At 59.0% G+C, this 18926-nt stretch overlaps 1 protein-coding gene and 1 long non-coding RNA gene across 8 annotated transcripts in view; one reads left to right on the top strand and one right to left on the bottom strand.

Annotated features, from left to right (window-relative positions):
- Positions 1–174: 174 nt before the first annotated feature.
- PXN (paxillin) overlaps positions 175–18926 on the bottom strand; it is a 48792-nt gene continuing 30040 nt past the window's right edge. Inside the window, exons 1-15 of one of the 7 annotated variants that reach the window (XM_036081972.2) lie at positions 14914–14945; positions 12245–12471; positions 11821–11936; positions 11329–11465; positions 11039–11240; positions 10070–10205; positions 7495–8370; positions 6061–6336; positions 5505–5813; positions 4781–4879; positions 4297–4467; positions 3998–4171; positions 3339–3420; positions 3049–3197; positions 175–2326 (exon numbers count right to left, since the gene is read on the bottom strand). In XM_036081972.2, coding sequence (XP_035937865.2) covers positions 2060–2326; positions 3049–3197; positions 3339–3420; positions 3998–4171; positions 4297–4467; positions 4781–4879; positions 5505–5813; positions 6061–6336; positions 7495–8370; positions 10070–10205; positions 11039–11240; positions 11329–11422 — 2835 coding nt within the window. In that variant the 5' untranslated portion in view covers positions 11423–11465; positions 11821–11936; positions 12245–12471; positions 14914–14945 and the 3' untranslated portion in view covers positions 175–2059. The other 6 variants (XM_078060905.1, XM_078060906.1, XM_078060901.1 and 3 more) reach the window with 6 other exon arrangements.
- LOC118529198 (uncharacterized) lies at positions 12647–15074 on the top strand. Its single transcript, XR_004914010.2, has 3 exons — positions 12647–12840; positions 13650–13800; positions 14427–15074. It is a non-coding gene; the product is annotated as an uncharacterized LOC118529198 (long non-coding RNA).

Genomic DNA, 18926 nt, shown 5'->3' with positions numbered 1-18926 from the left:
GCTGAGGGAAGAGCAAAGCTCATGAAGGGATACCATCATCTGGGGGGGCGGGGGGGGGCGCTTTCTAACCTCAAGTAAGGGAACATCACTGCATTACTTTTAATATGGTCCCCATGAGTCTGGGGAGGGTCTGGTCTCTCTCTTCTGGTACCAAGAAAAGGAACTAGGCATGGGTGAAAATAATGGCAAACTTTATTGGCATAAATCACAGGAACTGACATGGGGAAAAGCCAGGTTAGAAGTTTACAGAGGAAAAAAATAAAATAAAATCATCAAATAACCATTGACCCAGAGGGTGGACCCCAGAAACCCCAGTCCCCCTAGGGGAGGGGCCTGGGGCAGGTCACTGTAAACAGAGCAGTAAGGCCTATGGGTAGAAGTGGAGACTTCAGACCTTTGGAGGGGCCTGGTTGACCTCCTCAGACCGGGGCTGCTCCCAGTTCTGCCTCAAAGGAGGGAACCCTCTCCTGAGACCCCCGCATGCTCAGCCTCTGCTATGAGGCTAGTGGAGTGGTCTGGATCTTCCTCACTTTAGACCCCATGGGGGCCCCTTTCTGCTGACCCAGAACCCCAGGCTTGCCTGCTCCTGTTTCATCCATGGGGGCCAGAGCTCTGGAGGCGTCCCACTACTTTTAGCAGGATCCTGTCCCTCTGCCCAGAGTCCTATGGGCCCCCTTGCAAACCCCTGGGCCCTTTTCCCCAGACCTCCAGTCTCCAGGAAGGGCAGGAAGATTGGGGAAATGATGGGCCCAGTGGAATCAACAAGACCCACGGTCAACACCAGATACCAGCTTTCCTCAGAAGACAGAAGAGTCACAGAAAAGCGATGAGGAGGCTGAGAATATTCGGTGGGTTCTCTTTGCTGCCAAAAAGTTCACAGGGGAGCAAATGCTCCTGATGGCTTACTCAGACAGGAATCAGCACCCCCAAAGTGTACTTTCCCCTTCTCCTCCCTCAGGAATAGGACAGATGAGGTTCAGAATTCTAGGCCCCAAAGGGCAAGACACCCTGAGGCCAGTTTCAGTTAAGAGCTTGCTGGCCCAGGTAGTATCCAGGAAGGGGTTTTAAAATACAGCAGTTTATAAAACGGTCCTGGTGAGCTGTGAAGTTAAGGAAGGGGAGTCAGAGAGCTGCTCCCCGTTCAACCTGCTTATGCTAAGAAAAAATAAAATACAAATTGCTTCCCCACCCCCAAGCCCTCAGTACAAGGCAAACCCCACACCACAGCCATTGTCACCAACAGGACCAGTGGCCATGGATGAGGAGAGTACAAAAGGGGATATCTTTAAAATCTCTTCAAAATCATTTTGTATAGAGAAGTAAAAGCAACTCAGACGATATGAATTCAAACCTCAGTGTAGAAATCTATCAAAGTCGGTACAGTGTCCAGGCACGGGGGGAAAACTCCCCACCTCACGCCATCCCAGAGACGGAGGAAGTGACTATAAAACATTATTGCTGGAGAGGCCTTTCTCAGTAGAACCAGAGCAGTTATGGGGGTTCAGGGGGGCAGTGGCCCAGGCCTGGGGAGACCGGAAGGGCAGGAGCACAAAAAACCTTCCGCGGCCCCTCAAACACTTCCACCCTTGGATAGATGAATTTATGCTGGCATTGTCTGAAGGGAGCCGGTATCCCCCAATACTCTCAGGACAAGGACAATTAGGTCGGGATCGGGGAAGAAGGATTAAAAAAGACCCCATCTGACCCTGCCTGCCCTTGCCCCTGGCTCCACTGCCAAAGTATGAGTAAGAGATGGCTCCAGTGTGGGGTGCTGGCCTGGCCAGGCGGGTTGGCGGGGACACACATGGTGCAGGGCGGGGCCCTCCAGCCTCCACTCCGGGGAGGATGAAGAGCTGACGGCCTGGGGAGGGCTGCAGGAGGAGGAAGGCCCAGAGGCCCTGGCAGGGGAAAGAAGAGCAGGGCCTCTCGCCATCCTGCACCAGCCGAGGGTACGGGTTCCAGTTTCGGTCGGGTTTGCCCCTTCACCCCTGGGCAAGGCCTCTGGGTCACAGTAGCAGTTGGGGAGGCTGGGCCAGGGCAGGGGGGCCATGAAGGGCGCCTAGCAGAAGAGCTTGAGGAAGCAGTTCTGACAGTAAGGCTTGTCGTTCTGCTCCTTGAAGGTGCCCTTGTTCAGCTGCTTGAGGCAGAAGGCACAGACGAAGTGCTCCGGGTGGAACTTCTTGGCCATGGCGGTGATGCAGCGGCCCGTGATGGGCTTCTGGCAGCCCGAGCAGAGGGAGCCTCGACGCTCATGGTAGTGCACCTCACAGTAGGGCTGCCCGTCGTGCTCGAAGAAGCTGCCGTTGACAAAGGGCGTGAAGCACTCCTGCCAGGCAGAAGAGGGGGCGGGGCGGAGGGCGGGGGGCTCAGGCCGGGGCTCCAGGCTGAGACAGCCGGCCGTCAGGCTCACGACTCCCACTGGCTAAGCACTTCCTATGTGCCAAGTGCTGCACTAAACACTTAGTGCATTCTCCCAACAGAGGAGGCAACTGAGGCCCGGAAGTCCAATGACTTACCTGAGGTCACACAGCTACTAATAAGCTGGATTCAAAGAGAGGTCTGACTCCTGGGCAGGTGGCTGAACACTGTGCCCAGAAACCAACCTGCGTACTTGGGTATAAAAGGCACTGAGAAGTCCTGAGGTGAGCAGTGTTTCCCAAACTTATCTGGTCCGAGAGCCCTTGTTGGATCCCTAACGTCTGTGGACTCCCATTACCCCCAGAATACAGTCTGGAGACCACTGCCTGTTTCCACTGAAGCTGGTACTGCATTATCTCATTTCATTCTCACATGCCCTTCTGCTAAACATGACGGGTCCAGGGCTGCCACACAGGACAAGGCTGGGGAACGTGCCTACCTTCCCCTTGGTTTCTCCTAGCCTCACTGTGAGCCCTGGCCCAGAACCCACTAGACTTGAAGAACTGTACCCCCTACCTGCTCACCCCTTCAATAACCCCTAAGTTAGATCCAGAGAGCACAAGGGGGTGGGGGGAACCTTCTCTCCCAGCTGCCCACTGCCAGCTCCCTCCAAATGAGGGAGCTCCTTACCCGGCACACAAAGCATTCCGGATGCCAGAGAGTGCTGAGGGCCGAGATGTAGTTCTCCAGGATGGCCCGGGCACAGCCGCCACACTTGGGCGCGAACATGTCAAAGTAATCCTTCCGGCAGTAGGCCTTGCCGTCCTTCTCATGGAACCCTGAGAAGCAGGGGTTTGGGGGGCCGAGTGAGGGCCTCTAGAGATGGAGCCCCTGACTCTAACAGCAGCGAAGTCTCCTGCCCCTGCCTCCCAAGCGCTGGGGGTGGGGGGGCAGCAAGGTGGTCTGCCTGCCAGTCATACCTTCGGGACCAAAGAAGGCTCCACACTGGGCACAGAAGAAGTGCTCGGGGTGCCACGTCCGGTCAAGGGCTGTCACCACTTTCTGTGAGAGCAAAGTGTGGGATCAGAGGCCAGGTGCTGGCCCACTGGCCAGATCCCACAGCAGAGACTCACTGGCAGGACTGTCCTTCCCCCCCCCCGCCCCACCCCACCAGAGATCAATTCTCTGCTCACTGTGCTCTGATTACCACCGGGAATTCCAGTTTATAGCAGGATGTGACATGCCAGACACACTCTCTCTCCTGAATCTTCCCATGCGGTTAAGGTCATAGGTTCTATTGCGACTCCCATCTTACATGAGTGGAGAAACAGGCTCCAAGAGGCTAAGCGTTTCTCTCAACATCACACAGCAGGAGAGGGAGGGAACCAGCACTCCACTCCACTCATCAGCGCAGGGCTCCTAAGCCCTGGAGTGTCCGCAGCAGGGAATCTGGGATGGGAGGTGGAAGGGAGGCAGAGGCAGGGGGGTCCTGCGTCCAGCCTGGGTTTGGATCCCAGCCCCACCATTTCCTAGCTGTGTGAGCTCGAGCTTGAGTGGCCCCCCTGAGCATGAGATGGCCAGAGCCACGGTGAAGAACTGGGCGGTACCCCTGGCCTCCCGCCAGGCCGCAGGGACTCACATCCAGGATGGGGCCGTTGCAGTAGTAGCAGCGCGGAGAGAAGAGGTTGTGATAGTCCTTTTCACAGTAGGGCTGTCCATCCCGCTCAAAGAAGTTCCGGGATCCGATCTCCTCTTGGCAATGGGTGCAGACGAAGTGCTCCGGGTGCCACGTCTTTCCCATGGCGGTCACAACCTGGGGAAGGAGGCAGCACGAGGCTTGAGGCTCAGGGCCCTGGCCTGCCACGGAGCGCCCTCCCAGAGGAGCCAAGTTCCGGCCACCTGCAGCTCCCTCCCCTGCTCCACCTCCACCTTCATCACCTGCCCGGCAATGGGCTTCTTGCAGGCCCCGCAGACCCCTTTGGCAACCGTGGCGACCCCCAGTTTGTTCAGGTCAGACTGCAGGCTCCCCAGCATACTATCCAGCTGGCTCCCAGGCTTCGGGGGCCCCCCAGGGGGAGAGCTGCTCCCCGTCTTCCCCTGGGCCATGAACTGCGGAGACAGGGAGAGAGGCGGTCAGGACTTCCAGACTTGGGGATGAGGTCTCGCAGCACCGCGGCACCAGGGGCTTTTCTCCCTCCTGGACAGAGGGGCAGAGGGAGGCAAGCAGTACAACCTCCTCCAGGGCCGCTGGAGCCCGCAGCCCGGAGCCCGGAGCCCAGAACCCAGAGCCCGGAACCCGGAGGGTGGGAGTGGCATCCACAAGACATCCTGGCGGTCAGAGGGGCTTGAGGCACCCCACTGGCCTGACCAAGGCCCAGAACACAGGCAAGCAGGACCCTAGGCCCCCAGCCTCGGCACTGACCCCTCCCTTGTCCTGCCCTTCGGGACTGCTCTGCCTGTCACTCAGAGGCCAGCCGGCCGCCCACGCTTCTCCATCCACCATTTGCTCCAGGCCCTGGATCTTGGATAGGGGAGGAAACGAGGACAAGAAAACTGTTTTTAATTAAGGAAGAAAGAGAAAGAGACCTTGGTATTGGACCATTTCACAAAAGGGAACCTAGGATGAGATAAGAGGATCCCCCACACCCCCCCACCACCGGCAGTACCAGAATTAGGAGGAAAGGTCTAGAGAAAAATGACCCAGAGAGAGTGGCCCAGGGAGAGATGAAGAAGGGGAAGAAGGGGAGCCAACTAAAGGCATGGACACAGGAAAGGAAGGTAAAGTGGGGCTGAGAGCACAGAGGCCTTCCGGGTACTGGCCTGGGGGCTGGAGGGGGGAGTAGGTTTGGTTTCCCTTCTGGGAACGGCTTCCTCAGAGGAACCTGCAGCAGGACCAAGGGCCATGGGGAAGGGGCAAGCAGAGAGAAGCCCCACTGGGAAGCAGGAAGACAGCTGGTATCAAGGGGCTGGGAGCGCAGACAGTAGGTTGAGAGGGTCCAGCGTCAGGGCAAGGTCTAAGGAAGGACTGTGGTACTGTCCTGACTTGTGAACGGAGGGCCAGAGGGTGTGTGTGTGTGTCTCTGTGCCCGCAAGTGTGCAGAGTGGGGACATGGCCCAGGCAGTGGGACGGGGACAGGGAGGCCTGCCTGCATCGGGGGGAAGAGCGGGTCCTCGTCGGTCTGGCAGCCCACGGACCTCCAAGTGTGGGGTGCAGGAGGGGGAGGGGTGGGGCCCCACACACCCTCCTCCCGAAGCCCTGCCACAGCATTCGGGACCCCAGGGGAACCTCGGGCAAGAGCGGAGGGCCCCAGGGAGGAGGGGGCGGGCAGGCTGGGCAAGGGAGAAGGGCTGCTGGCTGAGGCGTCTTTGTGCTCCCGGAGCAAAGGGACAGAAGGAGAAGCCAGAACAGAGAAGGTTCTTCTTAGGGGAACGGGGGAGCCGGGAGGGAAGACGACCTGGGAAGAAGAAAGGAGGGAGAGAGATGAAACAGAGCGGAGGAGCGGGGAACGGCGCCATCCCCCAGGCTCCCCCTGGGCCTTCCCACCCTGGCACCAAGAGTGAGGCCAGCCTCACCAGGCCACAGGCTGCAGGACCCCTTCCCCCGCCCTCCCTCACACACCACATCTCCCCTCCAGCCATCCTGGGCAAGAGCCTCCTGGTCTGGCCCTGGCCCTGGCCCAGCCCCAGGCACCTCCTCGCTACCTTCTCTACAAGCTGCCCCCCAGCCCGCCTCCCACGAGGCTTCACAGTGATGATGACACCCTCGGTCAGCCAGTCCTCGGCGGGGGCCCCCGCTGCCCCCACTGCCCCGGTTGCCTCCGGCTGGATGCCCAGCCGACCCTGCAGCTCTGCGATGAGCCGCTCCTGGGAGGGGGTTCTGCTCAGGGTGGCGGGGTCCAGCCGGCGGCGAGGGGAGGGCTCCCGGGACATGGGGTGTGCGTGGCCCGTCTCCCGGCTCCTCCTGATCACAGAGCGGATCTGGGGGGGGGAGGGGAAGCTGTCACTGTCCCACTCTGGGCTCAGTCCAGGCTGCTCAGTCCACACTCAGGTGCCCTGGGCAGGAGGAGAGGGCAGAACAAGACTGCCAGAGAAGAGCCAAGCAGAGGTGAGGTGGAGGCAGGGGGCAGAGCAGACCCTCCACCCAGCGCTCACCTCCAAGTCACCAATGACCTTGGGCAGGACTTCACCTCCAGGGGCCTCAGCTTCTCTATCCTTGAAATGGGGTTAAAGTATTTTCTTGGCTGCCTTACGGGGTTATTCCAAGATTCTTTGAAAGGATGTAAGTGGATATTCTTGAAAAGGCATAAGGCTCTTTGTTTGATCTCTCGTAGAAAAATGTGATCTTTCCTGCCAGTAAATCTTTTAATTAGTTTTTTTTCCTGGTGTATTTTATAACCTGCTCATTTGTAGTGGTTTTGGATTTTTTGTTGTTGCTCTAGTCTGCTTTTTGGAAAGGACATAAAATTTTAATCAAGCAAGAAGCAAATAAGAACAATAACATCAGCCATGCCTTACTGAGGACCACGTGCTGTGTTCTCAGCACTTTACAGGCATTACCTCACTTAATCCTTGGACAACGATGGGGGGAAATGGTCTATTATAACCCCATTTTCTATTTTTTAAGCAGGCTCCACACCCAACATGGGGCCCGAACTCACGGCCCAGAGATCAAGAGTCGTACGCTCTACTGACTGAGCCAGCCAGGCCTCCTTACTATTACCCCCATTTTAAAGATGAGAAAGCTGAGGCTGGTGGGGGTTTGCCCAAGGTCACACAGGGCAGCAGGTACTGGAAGCGTGGTTTGTATTCAGTACTATCTGGTTCCAAAGCCCATGCTTTTAACCATTTCACACACACCACGTCAGGAGCTCAGGGGTAGTCCATCTAGAGGAAAGAGCCTTCAAACAAGCAGGAGGCGGACTGTCACTAAGAGAATTTCCAGGGCCCAGAGGCTCCACTGGCCCCACAGAGCCCACTGCTGAACACTGGTCATCAGGGTCACAGGCCACGCAATCTTGGGTTTGCCGCCCAAGCAGACATGCACAGAGCGGGAGGCTACATGCGGTTAGCCAGGCGTGGCCCACACTCAGGCCCGCCCGGCGGCCATGCCCGGCAGCCGTGCGAGCTCGCGCCTGCCTGGCCAGAGGTGCAAATCCTCTCAGTCGTGCTGGGCGTGTCCATGACCATGGCAGGTGGAAGCTCCGGCTGTCCCCTCTTGGCCTCGGCAGCAGCTTCGGTGGTGCCCTCTGGCCACGTGGGGGTCTCGGGTCCCTGGGTGGGCCTGACCAGCCTTCCCCTCATGGGTGTCTGTCCACCTAACTGCTCCTCGTCAACTGGGGCGGGGCGGCTGCTTTCCGGCTCCCCTGGCTCTGGCTCTGCCCTCTGCTCCCGCTGTCCACATTCCTTTGTGAGACTCCAGGTGTCTGGGAAGATAGCCCGCCGGTCCCCGGCCACGACAGCTGGCTCAGGTACTTCCTGGAAGCTGGGCGTGGCTCCGCTGGGGATCTCAGGCCTGGGCGTCTCCAAAGCCCACGGCTGCTCCCAAGCAGCAGCCATGGCTTCCTCTGGGTACGAGGGGTTGGCCAACAGCTCCTGGGGACCTGTGCACCCAGCTTGGCGGGGTGGTGTGTGGCAGGGGGGTGCCCTGGAAAGCTCATTTGTGAGGTTTGGTAGGTTTCTCCAAACCTGAGCCTGGCTCTCTGCACCAAACGGCCCCAGAGAACCCCCCACAGAGGGAGACCTTGAGCCGGGAGTGTCAGGTGTCGCCTGGAGGCCAGCCAAATCAAGCCAGCTGGGAGCCACAGGAGGTAGAAGGCCCCACCCATTATCCCGGTCCTCCAAGCAGAGGACCTCCTGGGTGGGAGCATGGCCTCCAGAGGGGAGCTCAGTAGTGGATGGAAAGAACACAGAGGGCCCAGGAGGAGGAGGAGAAGGAGAAGGTATGTGGCGTGGGGATGGAGCCGGTTTGGGAGGCAGCCCCGGGGAGCTCAAGGCCACAGCAGAGGAGCTGGTCTGGAAGAGGAGAAAGACAAAAGGCAGAAAGGAGAGGAGAGAGAGATGGGAGAGGTGAGGAGAGGTGCTATCTGCAAAGGGTGGGCTTGGCCTGAGGGCTCTGAGAGCCACCATCTACACTGACCAAGACCAGACCGAGGTGGCTGAGAACCTGAAGCATGGGGACTGGCCTGCGAAAAAGACCCAGACCCCACAAAGGTTTTCCTGGGCTCCACATCCCTGGCCCCCATCAAACCCAGGCAGTAGAAAGCCGCCACTGAGCCACGCCTGCGGGGCCACCCCAGTCAGAGTAGGGACAAGGGAGAAAAGGCTACAGAGGGTGGACCATGGGAGACAGTGACCAGGAACGGCAGCCCAAGCACTATATCGAGGGAGAGTCGGCCATAGGCAGCTGCTCTGCTTCCTCCAAACTTGGCTCAACCTGGCTGTCTCCCCCAGACAATCCTAGCCTTCCTGCGTCCCCCAAGACCTTCATCTTGGGGCACAGCTAGAACCAGCGCAGCTTCTTGTGGCACTGCAACACTGTCTGTCTCAGAAAGTAAAAACAGGGGTGCCTGGTGGCTTAGTCGGTTAAGCGTCCGACTCTTGATTTCCGATCGGGTCATGATCTCAGGGTCCTGGGATCAAGCCCCACATCAGGCTCCCACTCAGCAGAAAGTCTCTCTCTCTCTCTCTCTCCCTCTGCCCCTCCCCTGCTCATATTCTCTCTCTCTCTCTCAAATAATCTAAAAAAAAAAAAAAGGTAAAAACAGCCTAAAGGGTGGTAGCGCAGGGCTCCCCAAGGCCAACACCAAAGCCCAAGGGATTTGTTTCTGATGGTGGCCACTCACCACCCACAACCACTGGCACGTGAGGGTCACAAGCCCAGGCAGCTCCCATCCCCCACTGTGAAACCCCAGCTGGAGGGACTCTTGGAGGTACCCTCAGGGCCAAGAGCACTCAGATGGCTTGCTCCCCTTCTCAGATTCCCTACTTCGTGCCCCAAAGGTCTCGGGCAGACCCACGTGGAAGGGTGAAGTCAGCATCTGCTGGAGATCAGTCAGGCACTGTATCTTCTAAATAAAACATCCCGGGTCTGGCAGGCCTGGGAGTCCCAGGATGGGAGGGGAAGGATGCCTCATGCGGGACTGGCCCAGGAGCCTGAGGGGTTTCGGTTTCCCACAGACAGAACCTGTGGGGACTTGGGCCTGTGGAGGGTGGGGGGAAGGATGGAGGGAGGCTGGTAAAGGAGGCCTGTGCATTCGGGAGCCAGAGGCAGACAGAAAAGGGATGTGCTGAGGACAGACAGCCAGCGTGGGAGATGGGGCTCCAGGGCAAATGACCTCTCAGGCACAGGATCCCAGTCCCACACGGCCCAGCAGAGAATGCCCTCCCCCCCAAAGAGCAACCATCAACACAGAACCCTTTGTCCCAGCCTCTTGATCCCCTCGCCTGGGTGGCTGGGAGCTGGGAGCAACCCGGGAGGAAGGAATTTCCCTGCTAAGTGCTTCTCTGCCCTCAGAGGCCGTGAGGCAGCCCATTCCCCATGAAGCCCGGTCTGACCCTCCCTCCCCCAGCATCCTGGCGAGGCCAGAGCCCCGCAGGGTCCCTGGCTCAGGGTGAGGCACCCAAACACTGAGGGCCCGAGTTCCAGCTGCTCACGCTGAGGTAGAGGGGAAGAAGAATGTGGGGGCAGGGAAGAGGAGGGGTCTTGGGGCACCTTGAAATCCGAAAGGGAGGCCATCAGCTCGTCCAGCTCCCTGGTGGCTGAGGAGGCTGAGATGCGTGTCTGCTGCTGGCTGGAGGTCACTCGCTGAGGACTGCTCATCTCACCCTGGTTCACAGTGATGGCAGGGCTGCAGGGCGGGCATGGCGTCAGCGGGGACCCCAGAGGCCAGCTCCGTGTTCCCCCAGAGTGGCCCTCTCTTCTCCAGGGTCTCAACATCTCAGCTCTCACATGGGCCCCCCCGCCCGACTCCAGAGAAGCCCACCAGCTCCCGATCTCAGCCGTGGGAACAGAGCTGAGGTGAGAGGTGGGAGGTGGGAGAAGAGGACAGCTCGACGGGCCCCTTTCTCAGGAGGACAGCTCTGGCCCTCCCAGCCCGAGTTCAAGCTCGCCTGTTAAACAAGCCCAAGCACCGTGTGTATCCCCCCACAACACTGCATGTACCTGTGAGATTGTTCCAACAACACAGTAACCCCAAGAAGGGGTAACATTTAGTAACCACCAACCATGTGCGTTATGTGCTCTGAGCCAGAAACCATTCCAAAACTTTACGTATATTATTGGGCCTCATCCCATCAAGGCAGGTGGCCTCACCGCCATTATCCTGTATCTCTTTATCCCATTTTATAGACAGGAAAACTAAGGCTTGAGAGCCAACACTCAGTAAGGACAGAGCCAAGATCCGAACCCTTACAGCATGGCTCCAGAGCCTGCACAGATAGCCACTAAGCTCCTGGCACCCTTGGCAGGCACGATGTCAACTTTTCTGACGGGTGGGGGCTCACTGAAGGCAGGGAGGGTGTCCACGGGACTCCACGAACCCCCCAGTGCCTGGCCAGGGCCTGGCAAACAACAGGGCCTCACAGAGGGAATGCGTGACGACTGGGCCAAGCGGACAGACACCGGAGCCCAGCGCTGGCGGGGCGAGACCTCCCCTGCCTGGGAGAGCCCAGTGATACTCACACGGGGCTGGGCACGGAGCTCTCCAGTTCATCCAAGAGACTCTCCACACTGGGCCGCACATCCTCCAGGCCGCGGCCCCCATTCCGCTTGGGCTTCTCTTTTGTCAGGGGCCCGGCTTTGCCTCCCAGTGGGCTGTTATTCTCTGGGATGCCATAGTGGGGGCTCAGAGCCCCGGGCAGCGGGGGACTTGAGTTGGCCTCATCTTGGAAGAGTGAGAGAGAAAGGCTGCTCAGCCCTGACCCCTCTGAGGATCCAGAGGCCAGCAGGTGGGCCCAGGGGGCCAGTCCTACCTGCAGGGAAGCCCGGGGGGTTATGCTGCACCGCGTTCAGTTCCAGCAGCAGGCGGTCGAGTTCAGAAAGGTTGCTGCCCAGGGAGGAGCTCATCACCGTGGGTGAAGGCTCGGCCGACTTCTGCTTGTTGGGGAAACTGAGAGGCAGAGGGGAGGCCACCGTGAGAGGCGCCCCCCAGCTTTGGCAGCCCCCCAAGACTCCAGCAGATTAAGGTGGAGCGAGAGTGAAGTCTCCCCCAGCAAGAGATAGGACAGTGGGGAAGGGATGTCCTGAGAAGAGGGGAGGAAGGAAGTCTCGCCTCAGTTCCTCAACGACACACGGTGACGTGACAGCCCAGCCCTGCTACTGTATGGGGATGGCAGCGCTAAGGCCACCAGGCTAGCCCAAGGCAGGATGAGCTGGCCAGCAGCCCCGGGGCCTTGTGCAGGCTGCTGCCAGGCCGGACCCCTGGCCCTGGAGGGGAAGGAGCGCACGGAGGGCTGCGTCAGTACCTGTAGACGTGCTCTTCCTCGGCGGCTCGGGAACACGGGGGGCCGGCGCCGTCCTGGGGGACAGAGGCGCTGCAAGTTTTGGCACTGGAGCCGTACACGGGTGACGGGGACTGAGGCTGCAGGGAACAGAATGCTCAGAGCCTCCCCCGAGGAGAGGAAAAGGAACAGCCCGAGTCACCCCCAGGAGGCTCCTGCTCACAGACCGTCTCACCAGGGAATTCCCACACTCCGGCCGGGAGAAAGGTGATTAATACTTGGTCACTTGCCCCCTCACGTGGCCTCTGGGAGACCCGGCCGTTTCCTGGCCCCTCTCCCCATCGCCCTGATCCCATTCGTCCCCTAGCTCCCCAAGCTGCTGCCAGACAAGTTCCTACTGCCCCAAAGCCTCGGTTCCCTGTCTACCCGGCCCCTGTCCCCACCTTACCTGCTGGTGGATGAATCGGGAGGCACTGGGCTGCCACTGGTCTAGGGGGTCAAGAACCGTGCCATTGAGGGCCTCACTGGACGGGGGTGGCGGGACAGGGGGTGGCACGGCAATCTCCTGGTATGTGTGGTTTCCAGTTGGGTATGAGTAGGGGGTCTCCTCGGACAAGAACACGGGCCGTTTGGAGATGTGGGAGGTGGTGGACTCCAAGTCTGCCAGCAGGGCGTCTGCAGAGAGAACATGCCGAGAGCTGGTAGGAACCAGGGATCCTGGGAACACACCATCCAGTGGCAGTGCCCTCCTGGCCTGCTGCACCCAAGAGTTAATGACTTCTGAGCACCTGCCCCACCCCTGGGAGAAGGAAGCCTCGGGGCAGGAAGCTATCAGCCCAGACCAGCCTGGCTAAGAACCAGCTTCTAAAACTGACCTCTTCTCCCCAGCCCAAGGCTGAGGGGGCTGTGGAGGCTCCTGGGCTGCCCTTGAGGCTCTCCTACCTCTGGCACTCGGGCACCTGCGTTCCCCCCGACAGGGCTGTACAGCTGGCTGGCTGGAAGTCAGAAATGCCTGCCTGGAACTCCGCACTCTGACTCCACAGGGTAAGGCGGGGAGAATGGGCGGGAGGGGCCCCACGTCACGGGGAGGGGCCCAGGCAGTGCCAGGTCCCACTTAAATTCCAGGAGTTTGGGCTTTCTCAGCAAACCCCCCCACCAACTGGAGTGGTCCCTGGGGTATGGTACCTGCCTTTCTGACCAGGTAGAAGCAAAACCCCAGGCTCCGTGCTCCTCCCGAGACCCTGGGCTACAGGGTAAGGTACATGGGGAGGTGGGGGCTGGGTCGAGGCTGGTGCAGTGTTCCCCACCCCCTCAGCTGAGCAGGGGGCAGAACTGCTCTGTAGGCTGTTTCTGCGGAAGCCTGGCAAGCAGCCTGGCCCCAGAGGCTCCAGGGCCCCGCTACTCTGCTTTTAACAGCAGAAGGGAGCCGAATCGAGTGCAAGCTTCCATTACCCTGGCACTGGACGGCCAACAGGGGGGCCCTGGATCTCCCCAGTCTCCAGACAAGAGAACAGCTGGAGGGGCAAGAGTAGAAACCGCCGACAACCCCTTAACTTCAATCCTCCCCTCCTGAGACCCTCAACAGCCCCACAGCCCAGAGAGCCTGGCCCCAACACCACACCCTCATTCCTACCATATTCAAGAACTTGCTCACTCTCACTTTCCATGCCGACCTGCTGGGGGTCAGAAATGCTCAGTCCCTGGCCCTGAGGATATTATTTATCAGAAAGCAATGGCTGTATCTACTGCCAATCCCTAAGAACAGGCACCACGCTAGGCACTGTGTGTATGGGGGTCTCTCCGTTAATCATAAAATACTGGATAAAGCTGGAATTCTGATCCTCCCTTTACAGATGGGGAAAGGGGCTTCAAGAAGTGGTGGAACCTGCCCAGATAACAAAGCCAGTGAGAGACAGGACTGTCTGGCTCTTCAGTAGCCCCAAGCCCCAAAAATCTGGCCCGCAAGAGTCTGCTGTGATCACAACATGATGCCATATTTAAACGGTACAACTTCCTGACTGTCGGGGCCCAGGCTGATCCTTCCTTACACCCTGTCCTCAACCCTACCCCTGCTCGGTAGAGGGAAGCAAGGGGGGCCCACACCTCCCAGCTGCCTGCCCTGCCTTCCCACCCCCAAGGCTGGCCACACCTACCCCCAGCTCTACCCAGAGGGACAGAAGGGGAGCTTGTCACAAGGCCCAGGACCCTGGGGCTAGCAGCCTGGCAAAAGGGTCTCCTGACTTCCAAGGAAAGTCAGTTCCTGCAGCCCCCTCCCCCTCCAGATCCTCTAGAAGAGTCTGGCTTCCTGTCTCTAGCAAAGCAGAACTAGAGGCCGTCAGTGTGCTTAGGTAATGACAGAAAAGGAACCGGTGTCCAGGGCCAATCTCAGTGGCCTCTGAATGGCCGCATCTACTGCCTTGGCTTCACACGGCATCCCCACTTCCCCTGGGCCCAATTCAGCAGGGGCAGGGTCTCCCCTTTTCCATCAAAGGCAGAGCCAGCTGGAAAACCCCACAGGGCTCCCCTGAGCAGGCACCACATGCAGCCCCAATGGGAGTAACAGGAGGGGCTGCCACGCCTGACCGCCCCCCAGGAGCTTTACCCCGTGTTCCTTCCCTTCCTCCTCGCAGCAACACCAGTGCGGGCGGTAAAAGTGAGGTGCAGAGAGGCAGAGTCACGTGCCCAGGCTGCCAATGCGGGCTGACGGGACCCGGCCAGGATCTGAACTCGGGGCTCTCAGGCTCCACTCAACAGAAGACAAATGGTTAACCTATCCCATCAGACCCTCAAGGGAGGGCCTACGCCGCCCTCTGCCTCGAATCCCCTCCCCCTGACTCTAAGTCTGGTTTACAATTTCACTGGGGTCTTTTACACACCAATGCATCTGTTGGTCAGAAGGAGCAGTCCTAGGGGGACAGAAACAAAAGGTCCCAGGAGTTCAAGTCCTAGCTCCTCTATCTAATCTCCGCGGCCACACAGCCAATCCCTTTGCTTCCCTGAGCCTCAGCTGCCCTGGCAAGCTGGGGTTCATAATTCCTACCTCACAGTATTGGTGTGAGGTCTACATGGGATAGCAGATGCTACAGTTCATGGGAAGCTGCAAACATCAGATCTTACTTGTTTTGTGAAATTCTGAAAAACATCTTCCTCCAAGGAGGTCAGGGTAGGATGCAAAGTACTCACCACTCCTACATCTTCTATGGGTAGAATCTGGACAAGACGTGACAAGGGCAACCCTCATGAGAAAAGCGAAGTAATAAAGTAACATTCAGAGTGAAGCGTGTGTGGACGCCAGGGGAAAAGCACATCAAACGTGTATCTGCCTGAGTGGGAGAGAGCACTTGCATGAGGCACTCCTCTCTCTGCACCCTTAGTCGTTGCTCAGTGACTGCACAGGACGTGGGGTCACTGTCTCCCCAGAGCTCCCCACAAATGCCTCAGGGAAGGGAGCCAGGAATATAGGAGGCAGCCGAGGCCTCTGGCCTCTACTTTGGATTCCTATGGGTTCAGAAGGCCGCTATGTCCCCAAAGCCTGCAAAATGGTGACGGGCCAAAGTCTCCTTGCAAGCTCAGCAAACTCCTCCCCTGCTTGAGTTAACAAAGGCGGCAGAGGGAAGAGTGCTCAGGGGAGTCCACTTGCAAGCAGTACTCGATGGGTGGGGTGGGTCCTCCAGTTTTCAGCGACACCTACTGCCTGGTACCTAGCTCTAAATACCCGACGGCCGGGCTCAGAGTCCTTCTACCCAGACCCCAAAGAAGGTGGAACACCATCCCCCTACCAATGTTTGTAGGATCCGCTCCAGATACACAGAGGCAATACCAGAAGGGGGGTGGGGGGGCTCCTTCTTCCAGGCTAAGAAGGCTCTAAAGGTCCTGAGCATTTCTCCATTAAGTTTCTGGGTCCAAGCCTGAAACCTTGCGGACAAGTCAGAGCCACCAGGACCACCCAAGCCACCCTGCGGAAGGAAGCTCTCCCTGGGGCTTCCCATCCCTTTTCTGGAAGAAACCACCCTAGATGCTGCAGGCTTTTTGCCTCTCTGGGCCAGCTGATGCATGTCCTGACACTTCTACCCACACAAGAGGGAAAGTGGAAGTCTTTGGGTGAGACCGTCCGATGTGTGTGTGCCAGGGGGAGGGGTTCTCCTCTCCAGGTAGATGGGGGAGGGGATGGCAGGCTGGGGGCAAAGTCTCCAGCCTACCAGGGGCAAAGGACACCCAGCTCGGCCCCGGCGAGGAAGGCGTGCGGCCCATCCGCTGCTTCCCGCCAGAGAGCGCTATTGGCCCGTCGGCTCCCAGCGGCAGGCACCTTAACCGAAGGTAAACTCGCGCAACCACGGAATTTTCGAGCCGGGGAAGACCGGGTAGCCCCCGGCCATGGGCTCCCTGGGGAAATTTCAATCCCGAGAAAGCTCAGTGAGCTGGAGGGACGGAGCAGCTACGGGAGGAGCACGAGGAGATGCCAAACCTCCCACCCATGTCTGGGGCACACGAACATTTGAAGGCATGACCGAAGAGTGACGCAGCCCCATGGGGCGCCGGAGACCCACAGGGACGCGTGCCCCTCCGCAGATGCAGCGCCGGCGGGCGCCCCCGTCGCCACCCCGCGGCCGGGCCTGGGCCCAAGCAGCCGCTCAGATCAGGGGCGCCTTCGGACCCGCAGGCCGCTCGGGGGCAGGCGGACGGGGCGGGCAGGGCGCACCCGGCCAGGCCGAGACGAAGAGGCCCTTTCCCGGGCCCCAGCGACCCGCCGAACGTAATCCTGCGGGCCTGGCGGGCGGGCGGGCGGGCGGGCAGGCGGGAAGGGGAGCGGGAGCCTCGGGGTCTGCAGCCCCGAGGGGGTTGAGGGAGTTAAGACGCAGACGTCTCCGGCTGGCTGCCCAGGGAGGGAGGGGATAGAGGGGCCGGTCTGCCTGCATTCCAGGATGCAAGCCGCAGCTGCACCCCTCACATTCCCAAACCAGCCCAGGATGCAGGACAGGGGCAGACCCGGCCCTCCTCATGTCCCCCAGACTGTGGCTCTGGGGGACCTAGGCTGACCCACTGACACATGACACCCTATAATAAGCTAAAGAGACGCAATGAACCCCTTCCACCTCCACCTCCAATGAAGTATAAAAACAAGTTAGACTCTCATAAGCCTGGCTTCCTCCTACCCAAGCCCTGGCCATTCTTGAGTGTGTGATAAAGACTGCCAAGACCAGGGCACCTGGGTGGCTCAGTCGCTAAGCGTCTGCCTTCAGCTCAGGTCATGATCCCAGGGTCCCAGGATCAAGTCCCACATCGGGCTCCCTGCTCGGCGGGAGGCCTGCTTCTCCCTCTCCCACTCCCCCTGCTTGTGTTCCTGCTCTCGCTGTCTGTCTGTGTCAAATAAATAAAATCTTTAAAAAAAAAAAGACTGCCAAGACCAGAGTTGGGCAGATGCCGAGAGAGAAAGGTCTATCATCCACCAGGACCCCTCTAGTGGGGGAGGGAGGACCCAGGACTACTCCATTCTCTCCTCCCAGGCTCTAAAGACACTAGATGTTAGAACATGCACAGGGGTATTCTGAGTCACACAGATTCTGCTCAGTGGCCAAGCTGCTCAGCTGGGCTGCTTAACGGTTCTTGTGCCCCAGTTTCCTTGTCTGTCTGATGGGAATTCCACCATTTACTCACCGGAGCAAGGAATATCATGAAAAAATGGATACACAGTGTTTACTTAGCACTGTCCCTGGAAGAGAGCACACTCTCAGTAACTTGCTAACCTGAGGGGAGCTGGCTCCCAGAGAGATGGTGAGCGCTGGAAGGGAAGAGAAGGCGCCTCCCCTACCTATCCCAGTCCTGAGGCAAAGGATGAGCAGTTAGGGGCACCACGCTGCAGAAAAGGAAGCCACCCTGGGGAAAAGGAAGCCACCCTGGAGAAGGTTCTGCACCAGGTCTCCATGGACGGGGCAGGTACACTCCCACTCCTCCACCAGCAGCGCGGGGCTGAACTAGAAGAGGTAGGGTCCTTTAGCCTTCGGTAAGAGCCCACCTCAAAATGCCTTGTATTCTTGAGGCCTGGCCCAGGAGAGCCCGCCCTTAGAATTCAATCTTTTCAAGACTCCACTCCCCCAACGTTCTTTCCGCGGGCCTTAACTCAGCTTTCATCACCCCAGGGCAGGGCCTGACACAGTTTCCTTAGGAGCTGACAAGCAGAAGGAAGGAGCAGCGAGCACCACCCCGAAAGCTCCAGCACAGGAGGCAAGGGGCTGCCACAGCACAAGGCCCTTCCCCACAGTCCACAGCCAGCTGTCCACCCCTGCCATTTAGTATGAGATCGGACTCTGAGAGACAGCAGCGGCTCAGCAAGTCCCTTTCCCACAAGTCCTAGAGAGGCCCCGTCTCAGGCCTGTCTACCCTGCTGGGTTCAGAACTCGGAGCAAGGGAAGTTTCAGTCCCCCCCCTCCCCCTGCTGACCACCTGCTCTGGGCCTCAAGTGTCAGAGAAGAAGCTGCCCAAGCAGTGAGCGGGCTTGGCCCTTCCTAAGGAAGGAGCTATGTAAACAGCAGGACCAGCAGCTCAGAGATGGTCTCATCTCAGCCCCTTTGCTGAGACTCTTCCAGATTAGGAAGGAAGCAGGATAAGAAGGCGGGTCCCCCTTCCCCCCAGGCCTGAGCACATGAGCAGTCAGAGCAGAGGTAATCTAATCCACAGCGGGGTACTTTTACTTGGTGAGTAACTCCCCAGGAATGGGGAGCTGGGTATATTTATCCTGATAACTGTCCTCGGAGGAAAAGCAGATCTGTGACCAGTAAGGGCCAAGCCACAATTAGGCCAGACCCGCTCTGCCCCCACCGGGCCCAGGGACCCAGGGTCTGGACACTGACTAGGAGGTCAATCTCCTGGAGGGGCCTTCCCTTCCAATTTGGGTGCTTGTCCACTGTCTCCTCTCCAAGAATTAAGTCCTGGAGAGCAAGGGCCTTGTCTATATTGCTTGATGCCTCTCCCCAGAAGCTGGAATGATGCGGGCTGTGAGGAGGAAGAGGAAGATGGGGAGAGAGCGGTGAGCAGAGAAAAGCCAATGCAGAGTAGGAGCCAGGATGCAAGGGTTCCAGGCCCAGTGCCCGGCAGCATGTCGAACCACCCACATGGGTCATCCTCTCTTCTCT

Source organism: Halichoerus grypus, chromosome 13 (genome assembly GCF_964656455.1).
Source record: "Halichoerus grypus chromosome 13, mHalGry1.hap1.1, whole genome shotgun sequence".
Taxonomy (NCBI): Eukaryota; Metazoa; Chordata; class Mammalia; order Carnivora; family Phocidae; genus Halichoerus; species Halichoerus grypus.
Note: the sequence above shows the minus strand (reverse complement) of the source record. Positions and strands in the feature narration are given on the sequence as shown.